This window comes from Ammospiza nelsoni, chromosome 5, assembly GCF_027579445.1.
Source record: "Ammospiza nelsoni isolate bAmmNel1 chromosome 5, bAmmNel1.pri, whole genome shotgun sequence".
NCBI classification, from domain to species: domain Eukaryota; kingdom Metazoa; phylum Chordata; class Aves; order Passeriformes; family Passerellidae; genus Ammospiza; species Ammospiza nelsoni.
In genome coordinates this window covers 29,999,939-30,013,352 of record NC_080637.1, presented here as the reverse complement: position 1 = coordinate 30,013,352, position 13,414 = coordinate 29,999,939, and the positions used below count along the sequence as shown (strand labels likewise).

At 43.9% G+C, this 13,414-nt stretch overlaps 1 protein-coding gene across 2 annotated transcripts in view; it reads left to right on the top strand.

Annotated features, from left to right (window-relative positions):
* The first annotated feature begins 2,280 nt into the window (after positions 1-2,280).
* Positions 2,281-13,414, top strand: part of NELL2 (neural EGFL like 2) — a 135,420-nt gene continuing 124,286 nt past the window's right edge. The window contains exons 1-2 of one of the 2 annotated variants that reach the window (XM_059472921.1): positions 2,281-2,748; positions 2,928-3,050. In XM_059472921.1, coding sequence (XP_059328904.1) covers positions 2,694-2,748; positions 2,928-3,050 — 178 coding nt within the window. In that variant the 5' untranslated portion in view covers positions 2,281-2,693. Of the gene's footprint in view, positions 2,749-2,921; positions 3,051-13,414 lie in introns of both variants that reach the window. The other variant, XM_059472920.1, reaches the window with a different exon arrangement.

The window sequence follows — 13,414 nt, the reverse complement described above, 5'->3', positions numbered from 1 at the left end:
GTATTTCCATACTATTCAAATTTAAGAAGGGACATGCCCTCCAAAAACTGTGAAACTGTGGTTTTAGAATGATCAGAAAGTGATTCCATGGCTAGACATGCATTTGAAACATTTAATCATCAATAATTCCTTGTGTTAGTAGAAATCTATTTCTGCTCACTTCTTGGTTAGCTGAATATTGACATTTAACATAACAGAAACACGGCTCCATGTAATGTGTATAATGTCTGCACTAGGCTCCACACAGATCTGGGGGAATAGGTAAAGCAGCTTGGATGGTGTTTCGAGTGATTTTTCATATATGTGAATATGAGTGGCTGCTCCTTGGAGATCTTTTGAGAAAGAAGTAGATTATTAAAGGGATGGGTTTCCCCTGATTTACATGCTCCTGTTGCTTTGGCAGCCTCAGCAAATGGAGAATGTCACTGTCTGCTGGCAGCTGCAAAGGACTTTGGGCAGATGTTTGCCTCTTCTGCTTTGTTCACTTGTATGCCTGATCCAACTGGCAGCGGGGCTCATTATGCACCATTATTGTTCTAGACATTGAACCTATTTCTTCACAAATTAATTGCTTCTGGCTGACTTATCTGTAACCAATGTGATTGAAATAGCATGAAAACAATCAGTGATATGTGGCTGAGGCCTGTTAACTCTCCCAAGGAAACCTTTGTTAAGACTGCCTTGGCAGCCAGTGGACTTCATGAGTTTGGAAGCACAATTCCATGTTGGCAACAGGCTGGAGACAAAGCTTTGTTGCAGAAGAGATGCTAGGCTGATTGGCATGGGGCGGGATGTCACTGATGACTATGCAAGATACAACATCAGGGATGCTGTGTGACCAGTTACACGGGTGGTACCGGCAGCAGGGTTCCTTTATTTTTTTTGTTTGTTTTCAGACCAGTTGCAATGTGAAGTAGCTGAAGATGAAGCCTGTAGCTCTTCTGAGGGTGACATGCACGTTGGGCACACTGGAACTGAACTCTAATGCCTATGCTCTGGATTTAGGTTGAGGGATGGATTGCATTTCCAGCTTTCATGTGTAAACAGTCCTCTCTCTCTTTTTTTCCCCCATTTCTTATAAGAAAGAAGGTGTTTGCTTAGTATGGTGGTTAGTATCTCAGTTGGTTAATTTAGTCCACAAAGGAGATTTACCATGGACTCCCATGGTTGTCTTGGGGGAGAGAAAAAAAAATGAGGGAAAGAACTGCTTTCTCTTTCAGCCTTCATAGTTATTGTTGAGAAAGATGTGAAAGGTTACTTGTAAAGATTTTATAATTTGCAAAGACTGTAGAGGATGAACTTGGGGGAGGTCAATATACAATATTGGAATCACCAGCTGACGTCAGGGTCTTACTGACATGCTTATGAAATGAGGGAGGAAAAAAACCCAAAACCAAAACCCCAGTCCTTCATCCTGCAGAATCTGACAAACTGGCAACAAGAGATTTCTGCCCTGCACATTCGGAGTCTGTGAAAGGGAAGGGAAGAATAAGGCTATTCTTAGCCCCCTTTATAAGCACACAAAGTACGGCACAGAAATGTCACTTGCTGGGGCGGGAGGAGGGTTTGTTAAAGAGGACAGGACCGCTGTGTAGAATCGTCCTTTACGACAGGGCAAACGAACCTGCCGCTGTCAGCCCGGCGCCAGCTCTGCACATTCCCCTCTCAGTCAGCTACTGCAAACGTCCGGATTTCTTCCCTTCCCTTCCCTTCCCTTCCCTTCCCTTCCCTTCCCTTCCCTTCCCTTCCCTTCCCTTCCCTTCCCTTCCCTTCCCTTCCCTTCCCTTCCCTTCCCTTCCCTTCCCTTCCCTTCCCTTCCCTTCCCTTCCCTTCCCTTCCCTTCCCTTCCCTTCCCTTTCCTTCCCTTCCCTTCCCTTCCCCCCCACCTTTCCCAAATTATTTTTATTCGTGCTCAAAGACCGGAGGCTTCACCAGACCCTGGACGGCACCACCTCGGGACGGGAACCAAACGGTGCCTTCAGCACAGGCGGCCGAGAGCTGCCGACAGGCAGGGGAGCGCCCCGAGGGTCACGGCCAGCGCCGACCGGGCGCTGCCAGCCGCGGCCTCCGGGGGCACCCGGGCCGTCCCCGCCGCTCCCCTCAAAGTTCCCGGCGGATCCCCCCACAGCGGCTCCCGCTCCCCCGGCGGACGGGGCGGCGCGGCGGCGCCTCCCCCGGCCCTGCCCAGCCCTGCCCGGCCCGGCGGAGGCGGTGGGCGGCTCCTGTGGCCGTGGCATAAACCGGCGGCCCCTCCCGCCGCCGCCGCTGTCCCCGCTGGACGGCGGGGAGGAGAGCGGCGCTGCCCTGGGAGCTGGGCGGAGGCTGCGGCTGCTCTCCAGCGGAGGGGCTCGCCTGGCGGCGGCGGGCCGGGAGCTGAGGGGCACGGGCGCGCCGCCTGCGGCTGCCGCGGCCTCGCTCGCTCGCACGGCGGCGGCGGCGGGAGGCTCCGCCGGGCTCCCCCATTGTCTGCCCGCGGGCGGAGGGCTGCGCTGCCCGCACGTCTCCCACCCTCCCTCGCCTTTGTGTGCTCCGGCCGGCGCGGGGCGGCGCGGCGCCCGCCGTGATGTGCGCTGCGGGGCGGCGCGGGGTCCGTGCCGCTCGGTGAGGCGGGGAGGGACCCAGCCCGTGCCCCGGAGGCTTTTCGCTCGCAGCAGCCGGAGCGGGGGACTATGGACTGAGCGCATCGCTGTACCATGGAGTCGGGCATCCGCTTGAGCACGCTCTGCTTTCTCCTCTGCCTGGGGCCAGGTAGGCGGATGCTGGACCCGCCGGGAGAGCGCCCGGGAGCGGGGCCGGCGGAGCTTCGCAGCGGCGATGCTCTGGCCCCTGGGCAGCCGCAGGTGCGGACAGCGGCGGAGGGGCTGGGGGGGTGCTCGGGAAGTTGCGGTGTCGGCGGGTGGGTGACGGCACTTTCTGGTCAGTTTCAGGCTTTGGCGTGGACCCCTCGCTGCAGATCGACGTGCTGTCCGAGCTACAGCTGGGAGGCTCCACGGAGGGCGTGCGCCAGGTGCCGGGGCTGCACAACGGGAGCAAAGCCTTCCTCTTCACAGGTACGGCCGCCCCGGCCGTCGGGACCCGGCGCCGCGCACGGGGCGCGTCCCCCCGGGTCCCCCCACCGCCAGAAGCTTGCTCGCTTTGAGACCTCGGGATTCCGTACCTTCCCCTCCTGCTCGCTTTTCTTCCACTCTTCTTTACCGCTCCCCTCTCATTATTTCATAAAATTTTTTCCTCTCACCCCATTTTTTTTTCTTTGACTGGTAGACGCTTAATTAAAGTACAGCAGGAACGGGGATGGCAGATGGCATGTTTGTGAGTCGTGGGGTGCGGTGATGAATAATAGCACCACCCACTCTACCGCTTTACTTGGGAAACGCTAAACATATCCTAGCTCCAGCTAAGGAAAACCTCACTGAAAGTTTTATGTGAGTCGAGCAAAATGTTGAAATGAAGTGCCCCGGAGGAGGGAGGCAGACGGCTTGAAATAAGAACAACCTTTTTTTTGCCAAAGGAAAGTGGCTCTTTGGCGCTTCTGTGACATACCCCTCCTGAGAAACAAGGAATGAGTTGTGGTCTCTTTTAGTGCTTGTAATTGTTTCTTTGTTAATAGTGGGAATAGACATAAAATAGTAGTCTTCTCTCTTCCAAAAGTACATTTAGGAGTTTTATCAGAGATTATTAAAAATTATTAAGCTTTCTTATATTGTAATTTATAAAAGACTGTGAAATACCTCTCAATATCTTGTTGAATATATTGGCATTGGTTACTTTCCATACACTTGCTCATTGTCAGTGTGTTTTTGAATTACACTTTAATAACATACTGATACGTTAAATGAAGCTGGAATCAACAATATTTTTAGGAAAAAAAACAACCCAAGTCTATCTTATTTAAACAAAAATGAAGCCTAAAACTGGCCTTTAGAAGCAAGTCTCTTCTCTGAAAGATTATTAAATGCTCCTTATAATCTATGACTAAGCAAGAAGGAGTGTGGCTCAACATCTGATGAAAAACAAGCACATCTCCTCCTCAGCTTGCACTTTCAAGAGAGGGGAATTTCATTGTTGGTGTCTTGTGTCATGCCAGGAGTTTAGCTTGGATCTGAAGAGATTTCTAGTGCAACAGGCAAGAGGCTGTGTTTCACATACAGGAGAGTTATGATCTAAGGGAGATAAGATCTGGAAAGGGAATTTCTTTTTCATGTTTGCATTAATGAGATAATTTATCAGGAAGCTAATAGTTGCCAAAGGCTTTTTTTTTTTGCTTTTTTTTTTTTTTTTTTTTAAGGTGACCTCTCTAGTGGTGTTCTTCCCTGGAGCTGCCAGCATGTGTCACTGTGGACATGAATGTGGAGACACATGGGCATATGCCTTGAGAAGCACTGGCACATGCTGGCTTTAAACATCTGTGATGAGCTTGTGGCTGCACAGCAGAGACCTCTTGTGAAGGGGTCTGCTGCTCAGCATGGAAATGCATTTGTGTGCCAGTGGGATTGGTGTCGTGTCCTAAAATAAGTGTAATTTTTAAGGCATCGTTCTGAGTTGAAGCCCCATTGTGCTACAGTGGGTTGGGGTGAAGGAGTGGGGGGAAGTTAAAACTCACTTTGTCTTCAGTGGTTGCAGGATTTGAAGTTTGGAAGAACAAGACCTGCTGGTATATTCTCCCAGTGTCAGGACAAAAAATTACTGGGTTACTAAAGAATTACTTTTTTTCAAGTTTTTCCCTCGTTCTTTGTAATTACAAATGTACATAAGTGGGTTAGCAGTTTATTTGTAACAAAAGAAGACAGGAATTTTAAATTTTCCCGGCAGCCTTTTTATTTTGTTGAGAACAATTGGAGAAATAACAAGGATGAAAACACTTGTGGCTAAATGGTGGTTAAAGTCACTCAGTGTCCCTTAGGAAGTCTTCAATGCCCTGCAGGACTGGAGATAATTTTCCCTGCTACTGCATAAGATGACTAGTGATTTTCTTATAGTAAATTGGGTCCTTACTGAGCAGAGGGATTTTCATTTTTGAACTTGCATTTAGAAATAGAGAAATTTCCTTCCTTGATCAGACCACTCGGTCCACTTAGTCATTTTTGTTCTGCTCTTAGAACTGACACTTTGGGAACATTGCTGCAATGTGTGCCTCTTAATGTATGTATTTGCAGTGTGTGAATTTCAAATACGTGTGTGTGTTGCCTTGAAGTTTGGTTTGTCTGTGTGGGTTTTTCCTTATTCCAGCTGAAGCCTTAGTCCAAGACAGAAAAGATTTTGTGGGAATGATGCAAATTACTTTAAATGATCTGTGAACTTACTCTGGAAGCTCCAACTTGTGATCCATCCTTTCTTTTCCTCTTGGTTTCTTCAGATAGTGAATTTTTTCTCGTATCATATACGTATTTACAACACTTTAGTATGCTGCCTTTTGATAGACCACATTCTGTAAAGCCTTACTTTACATAAGCTTTACATTCAGAAGTCCTAAATGCTGTTCTCTATTTTAGAAGGAAATTATGAATGTGGCATGTTGAACTGCCAACAGGTAATAGACAATTAAAGATGTATGATGGGAAAATTATATATATAGTTAAAGCAGAATAGTCTCTTTAGTTTCTAGGCAAAAAGTCAGTTTTGACTGCTTAATTAGATGTAGCATCAATTTTCAATATAGGGGTTTAGCATCTGATTGGCTGTTCTGGCAAATTCTCCCTTGTCTAAGTGACTTTTCAAAGGTACTTGTATTTATAGGTCATATAAGACAGTATGCAATTACTCTTTAAACGTAATTTTAGTCTGGTACTGTCCAGTGAGATAATTTAGATTATACTCATAGTCTTGTGTCATGCCGTGACTTAGAAATAATGTTAGCCATTTGAAATCTGCTGTTACTTGGACTTTTTTTGTGTTTGTGTGTGTACTTGACTTCAGCAGCTTTAGTTGCTGAATTCTAAAGCTTTTTAGGTGTCTGGTGCTCCTTGGTTGTCATGAATGGTAACAACAGAATGCCACTGTAATCTGTGTCTAGTTAGCTGCAGGGACTTCTTTTTCTGGAAATTTGATTTGCAAAGTAATTGTAAAATGTTCCAGTGCAGCTAGTGGGAAGATACAATTATGAATAGAAAACAGGAGGAAGTCTTGAAAAATGTTAGTGTTGCTGTATGTGAACATCTGCCAGCACTTTCTAGCCAACAGCAGATATTATTATGTCAAAATATGTTGAGAGGAAAATTATTCCTCTGCTGGTCAGAGCAGCAGAAGTCAGAATATCTGTGTCACTAATGTCTCTCTGTTGGCAACTGTTTATGTAAGTCAGTGAAATTTTCAACACCTTCGTTCCTCCCTTTGCAAAACTGGGATGACACTTGGGTAAAGCCCAAACCAGATGGGTGGACTGAAGTGTAATTAATGCTGCTAAAAAGGCTTTTGGAGAAATACACGTTGTCATTCTTATAGTTCTTTTTTTGTAAGGATACCGCATTAATGTGATTTGAGGAGATAGGTGAAGATGAACGTCCAATGTAGCTACTTTCCTATGTAAATATGGAAATCATATTGCTTCAAGAGGACTTGTTGCATATGTAACTGCTGGGGAGTTTGAAGAAGCAGACAGAACCACAACAACAGAGGCTGAAGGATGAAGAAGGTTTTGCATGACTGACTCAAGTCTGTGCTAGGAGATACATGAAGTTCATGCAAGGTCCCAGTAAAGCCAGATATTTCAACTGGCAGTAGGAAATGGTGTTCTGAGACGTGACATTCTAAAGAGGGGCTGCAAGAGTAACTTGGTCTCTGACATTTCACTAGGCAATTACATTTTGTCACCCTCCCTTTAAATTCTGTATTACATGTATTTTACAGATAGAGTATTTCAGTAGTCATTCTGGGTCTCTTGTTGAGAGCAGATACTGTTCATCAGGCTTTGTCCAAAGAGAGTGTGTGTGTAGTAATGGAGACCCTTCCAACTGCCTCCAGCACCAGTGGAGAGGTAAATCAAGGGATGAGAGGCAACACAAATGAAAGCCAGGTGATGTGTAAGGACAGTATATGCCCATCAAAGGGTGTATATTCTCTTCAAAGGGAAGGCTAAAAGGTGGATAGAAGAGTGTAGTCGGATGGTTACAAACACAGAGGCATGCATTTAAGGAAAAGATAAAAAGGGCGTGTCAGTAATGAAAATGTGAGAGATTATGTATTTGGAATTTATTCAGAGGAGGGGCAGTTTTAGAGGCAAAATATGCTATATTCTGATGGGGATCAAGATGTGCTATGAAACACCAGAAAATAATTTAATCTGTCAGTAGGATGAATGAAAGGACTTGGCAGTACTGTTGTTTGAGTTGGTGCTGGCTGGCACAAAATGCTGGCAGAAAAGAAAAGCACCCCTAAACCAGGCTTCTTGGTGTAAGTGATGTGTTATCTGTTGTTGTATGAGTGGATCGTTAGTGTGTTATTTTAAAATACTAGCAAGAAAATATTATTCTATCGTATATCCCTTTGGAAAGTTCACTCTGTTTTGTCTCATGATGTCATCTCTGGACACTTACTAAATAAGGAAGCTAAAAGAAGCTTTAAAAGCAGAGATGAGTAAACTTTGTCACAGAAATAGGATTTACGTTGCCTGTGCACTTTACAACACACACTGCTTTTTCCTTGCCACCTGTCATTGAAACTGTGGGCAGATGCTTTCTTCAGGTTCCAGCTGAGCCTGCTGAAAATATTACTGTTCCCAGCTGCTCATCACTGCCCAGAAGCTAGAGGTTACTGTCCCCACAACTCCTCCAAAGCAAGAGATTATCCGAGTGTTCCCATGCCTGCTGATGGCAAAATCAGCCAGCATCAGGAGCAAACCTGGCTGACTGCAGTGACATGGATTACAGTGCTGTAAAATCGCCTTTCTCCAGCTGTATCCATCTCCCAGAGGAGTGGTAACAGACAGCTGGGAATGAGGATGTTAGTGTTGCCAGCTGTCTTAGCTGACTGCGGAGTGAATACTTACTGCAGCTTTTTTTTGTCTTGCATGCAAACTGTTTTCATTCAGAAGCACTGAATCCTCAAAATGTGGGACTTCCATCACAGAGATCATCTGTAGGTAACAGACATTTTAATCAAAGTTTAATTTCAGTAGGCACTGGCATGTTTTTTTCATGTTAGAAATGCCTCATGTAAGCAATTGCTCTATGACAATGTGGTAGCCAGAAAGGTTTTGGTGTATCTGGAATAACAGCATAAGCTTTCCCTTTGCTGCCTTTCACTTCTGGAACTTTCTAAAGTCACCTCTGCACCTGTGCAAACAGTAACCATTGTGGTAGGGCACTGCCAGGACTGTGATTAATGCTGCTGGGGAGCCAGGCTGAAGGAGAGCAGGAGAGCCCTGAAAAGCTGGGCTGCCTTTGCTGGTCTGGCTGCTCCTCTGAGACATACCCTTGCTCCACAAGAACTCAACCACTTCTGGGCAGGAGGAGCAGTTGTAGCAAGAGGATGTGTTTGTGAGCTGAGCTGTCTGCTGCTTGAAAACCCCACCCAAAAAAGGAGATAGCATGTGAGGGTCCTGCATCAATTTTCCATCCTAAACCATGAATTTTAACGCATGGATAACTATGATGCACTTACCCCCACTGAATATTCATCAACATGCCCAGAGCTGGAGGCTGTGTTGCTTGTTAACTGGTTGTGCTGGTTTATTGGTAAAATAAAGAGGAAAAAGTTATGGAAGAAAGTCTTTTATGTCTTGAGCTTCTGCTTGATGCTTGTAATGGTACAGTAGAGGGTAGGGCTGAGAAATGGAAAGTGAAGAGGAACCTGAAGTATTGCAGATACAGAAACTGAGAGAAGAAAAGCTTGTAATCTCTGAATATAGTCATTAGTGCAGAGTTGACACAAATAATGTTAAGGAATGGCATAAAACTTGGCCTGTGGCATTGGGGATTGCATCTGTTTTATGCTGAAAGTTTCTAATAAATATTGTTGTTGAGAGTGTGTATTTGGCATTACTATAACAGAAGTATAAGTGTTAAGCAACAAAGTTGTTTTATGTTCAGCTCTAAAAATTGTCATTATTCATCCCAAGGAAAGGTATTTTACACAAAGTGTTACTTTGTTGGCCTTTTTTTTTTAGTTTTCTTTTGGTTTTCTACAGTGGGCTTTTTCTGGGGTGGGAAAGGTAATCATCTCAGAGATTAAATATTCCATTTAAATCCTTTGGGGTTGTTTTTTTTTGTTGTCGTTTGTTGCTTGTGGGCTTTTTTTGTTGTTATTGTTTTGTTGTGGGGTTTTTTTAATTGTTTTTGGTTTTTTTTCCTGTTTTTCATTTCTACTCTCACCTCTTTCCATGTGTCTTGATATGGGCTCTTGTCATCTTTCAGTTTGTTAAGTTCCAGCATGACTTTGGTGGCTTTGCCTGGGCTCGGTATGACAGCTAACATCTCCAGTCTCTGATACTTCAGCCTTTGGAGTGAATTAATACCTGCATTTATTTATCAACAGGGTGTGACTCAATTTAAAGCAATGTTGTGTTTTACTGTGTTCTTCTGGACTTGAGCCTGTGCTTTTCACAGCAAAGTTGTATCTGATACCTGCAATAAATTGAAGTCCCTGGGGGTCTGTTTTCTACTGGGATGATGATGAATCTCTAAAATTTTTTTAATGAGTGTCTGGTTGTTCAGGTTAATGCAAATAACCATGTATTGTTTACATATTCAGTATTGCCCCAAACGATTCATACTGACTAAGGACAGACAGAATTGCATGTGCTTCTTTGTGCCTTTACAATGAGGCCTCTTCTAGAATATTGCAAGTACAAAATCCTTGTTGAGGCTTGTATTATCTCAGAGCTCCAGCTGGCATTTTGTTGGAAAGCTGAAGATGAGTATGATGTACAGCTCTAAGGCACGTTTGGAAGGGGAATACATTACAGGGGTGTCTGTGTGGGGATGTGGGGCAGAGCCCTGGTTGGTGCTGTGAGAAGGGACCTGATGTTTGGAGGAGTGGGGCCAAAGAGCCTCTCTCCATGTTGATATCCCTGTGAGGGGCAGGCAGGTGCAGATGGCTGCTCACCTGGCAGCCTCTCTGGGCAGTGGTGTTTGCTGAAGTTAAAAGATGTGATGTTGACAGCAGGACACTTCTGTCCTGTGTGCCACAGAGAACCCAGCACATGTGCTCTGGGAGAGAGGACAGTGACCCTTCTAGGTAGCTGTCAAGTGCATCTTTCCATATTGCTGGGGGAGGAATGCATTAGCAAGAGGAAGTGATGGGGGAAAATGAGGTCTTGCTACCCTTATATAATTACTTTTGCTGTGGCATAGTTCTGTAGTCACAAAGTGTGCCTGAGACTTGCAAGGTTAATTTTTTTTTTCTGGTTTCTTCCTCCACTGCAGCATGGCTCATTCTCCAGTGAGATGCCACAAAGGACAGCAGCATTTCCTACACGTCCCTTTTAGATCAATCACAATGTGTGTTTTCCCTCTACTTTTTGCTTATAAGATGTGGGAAATAGGTTTTCTACTCTCCCCTCCTCCCCAGCTTATGTTCTTCTAGTCTGTATCCTCCAGGGTATACAGGTGCTACCTTGGAAAAATAGCTCCAGGTACGGTTAACTTCACTGCTTCCACTGAGTCTTAAGGGATGTGCAGTTCATAAGTTATTTAAAACCATTGGTAAGGGCTGGAAATTTTATATAGCTGTCACGGAAAACTGTAATTCTTTGTAGTGACTCTTCCCTATATTTCGTCCCATTTGGTTTTGTGCCGAGGTGCAGATCCACTGAGCAGCTGTGTTCTCCTACCTGTGCTACTAAGGCACAGCTGAATAAGGGGTGAAAAACATTTTTTCACTGTTGGATTCTTTTTTAGTGTCCATCTGTTTTTGCCTAAACTCCTCTATATTTTGTCTCAATGTTTAAGACATGCTATATTTTTCCATCTTGCCATTGTCCAAATAATTTCCTCTCAGGAGAATCTGAGGAGAAATATAAGAAAGGATACTTTGGTTTTAAATTTTTTTTTTGCCTGGACATTTTTTCCACAATAAACACCTACTATGAATGCTCACTTAGATATTTCAGATTGAAAAAAAATTCTGTAGCCATTTTCAACATGGAAGAATTCCACAGCAAAAAATTCTTATTTGTTAACGTTTTATTTGCTTTTGGTTTTTTGGTGCATGCTTTGATTTTGGGGTGTGTGTGTGATGCTGATGACTTCAGAGAGACACACAAACTTAGAACTAACTGACTTTTAGCTTGAATCATCTCATGAGTAGCTGCTCACAGTTCTGGCCTCTTGCAAGGTGCTAAAGCAATGGGCACGGTTTAAAAGAACCAGCAGACTGAGAGAGACTTCCAAAGACACAATGTTCAGGAGGCTTTTAGCAGATTAACATATTTGCTGCAGCACCAAAATTGCTATGATAGACTGTAATGTTTCCAAGGGAGCCATTACAATCAATATTGCTAGCGATCCATAACTGAGAACTCTTTTAGTGGAATTTGAGTGGCTATTTCCTTCTCTGAAAACATGGAGTATAATAACAAAAAGACCTCCAATTGTAGAGTTAGAGCATTGTTTATACTCTGTTAGAGCAATGTTTATACAATTTCCCCAGCACAAATGCTTATTTAAGTATAATTAGATGGTGGTTGCATCCACAGTGTTTATCCTAAAAGCGAAGATGACATGCACCAGCCTTGACTCTATCTGGATATCCATCACTCTCTAGATACAGCTGTGAAATGATCCAGAAGGGTTCCAAATGATATTTTCTAGTTTTGAGGTCAATAATCTGTGTTTTAATAGCTCCCTAAGCATGCATTTGCATATTGTGCCCCAGCTGTTCCAAAGACAGTCTTAAGATTTTCTGTAACATTAATATGCCTTGAACTTGAAATAGTCCCTAGATTTGCTCAGCTCTCATTGAAGAAAGAGGTTTGACTTGAGGAAAACTTTGTGTACCCTGTTCAGTGTTGCTCTTATTAAGAATCCTTGCGCACACCATTAGCATAAGGAAAGCATATGGGAGTAAGAGATCTGGGAGGTTGAATTTTTTAAAAAAATTGCGTCTGGGTTATTGCATTCACTCTGAGTTTCTGCATTTCAGAAAAATATCAATGAAGAGAAAAACAGCAAACCTGATTATACAGTAACAAAAGGTCTGGCTTAGTAAGAAAGCTTTTGAAGAACTTGAGCATGTACAGCTTGTCCAAGAAATGACAAAAGTGTTGTATGATAAGTGTCTAGTATTAGAAGATTCTTAGTGGTTTAAAATGAAGGAATTATTTAGTATTCAAAGAGCTAGAGGTAAGAGTAATGTAATGATACTACAAATGGTGAGGATTTAAGATAAAAGAAGAGTTTCACAGTGAACTAGTTTAGATTGTGGAATAGCTGCTGAAAAGAAGCGGTGGAAATCTCCATACTTTTGGTTTTTTAGAAGATAGCCTGAAATAAAATATCTAGGAAACAGTAGCTATGCTGTAGTTATTGTACATAGTTGTCAGGTAATAGGCTAAGAAATGAGTGGATGACCCTCAAGTCTTTCTGTACTCTGGAGAATGGGAGTGTTGGTGAAATTGATCAGGATAGAGTTTTTCAAAGACACAAAGTAGCATCAAACACTTAGTACACAATTATCAAACTGGCGCCTTTGTATTCTTGTGAAACTTGTTCTGTGGTGCACTTAAATATATTTTGATGATGCTGTAAGCCTACAATAGCAAATTAGAGCCTGGAAGCATTTTGTAATTTTAACTCATCCAAGTTTATACACTGAGCATGAGTTTAAGCCTGTAGCTGATTCAGGGCTAGTGAGCACATTCACAGAAGCATGGACTCTGTTAATACCTGGTTTAAATCAGAACAACTGAAAAACCTGAACTCTGGTCTTCCCCAGCTTTCTTGAAATGTCTGGTAAAGGTTGGCTTGAGCCTTCCATGTATTTTCTACCTGTCTGCTCTGCTTACAGTTGAGTGGTGTGTATGGTATTCCTTGGTATCTCTCCTCTTTGATGTTCTCAATTCAAAATATTTTTCTTTCCTTTTTCTGGCATCAAGATAAATATCCTGTGAGTAGAGATTTTTCCAAGCATGCCAGTATGGTTGGTGGCATTGGTGTCCTACCTCTACCCTCAGGTGTGTTCTCTCTGCCCCTTCCTGTTTCTGCTAGTGCTTGCATTCTGTTTGCAGTTCAGTACAGTTCAGCCTTCTCCCCCCATCTGCTGCTCTTTGTTCAGTCTGCTGCTGGGCACCTGTGGCTAACAACAGAGGTGTTGGATGTGTTCAGATACAATTTTTTCCACTGGTGGCCTCCCTCCCCCTGCCCTGCTTGCTCTATTTTTGCTGTCAGGATACAGGTTTAAGTTTTCTGGTGCTTTTTATCTGTGTCAGGGGCTGTTGGCCATTCTCTTGTGTCAGAAGTTAATCTTTCATGCAGACTGCATG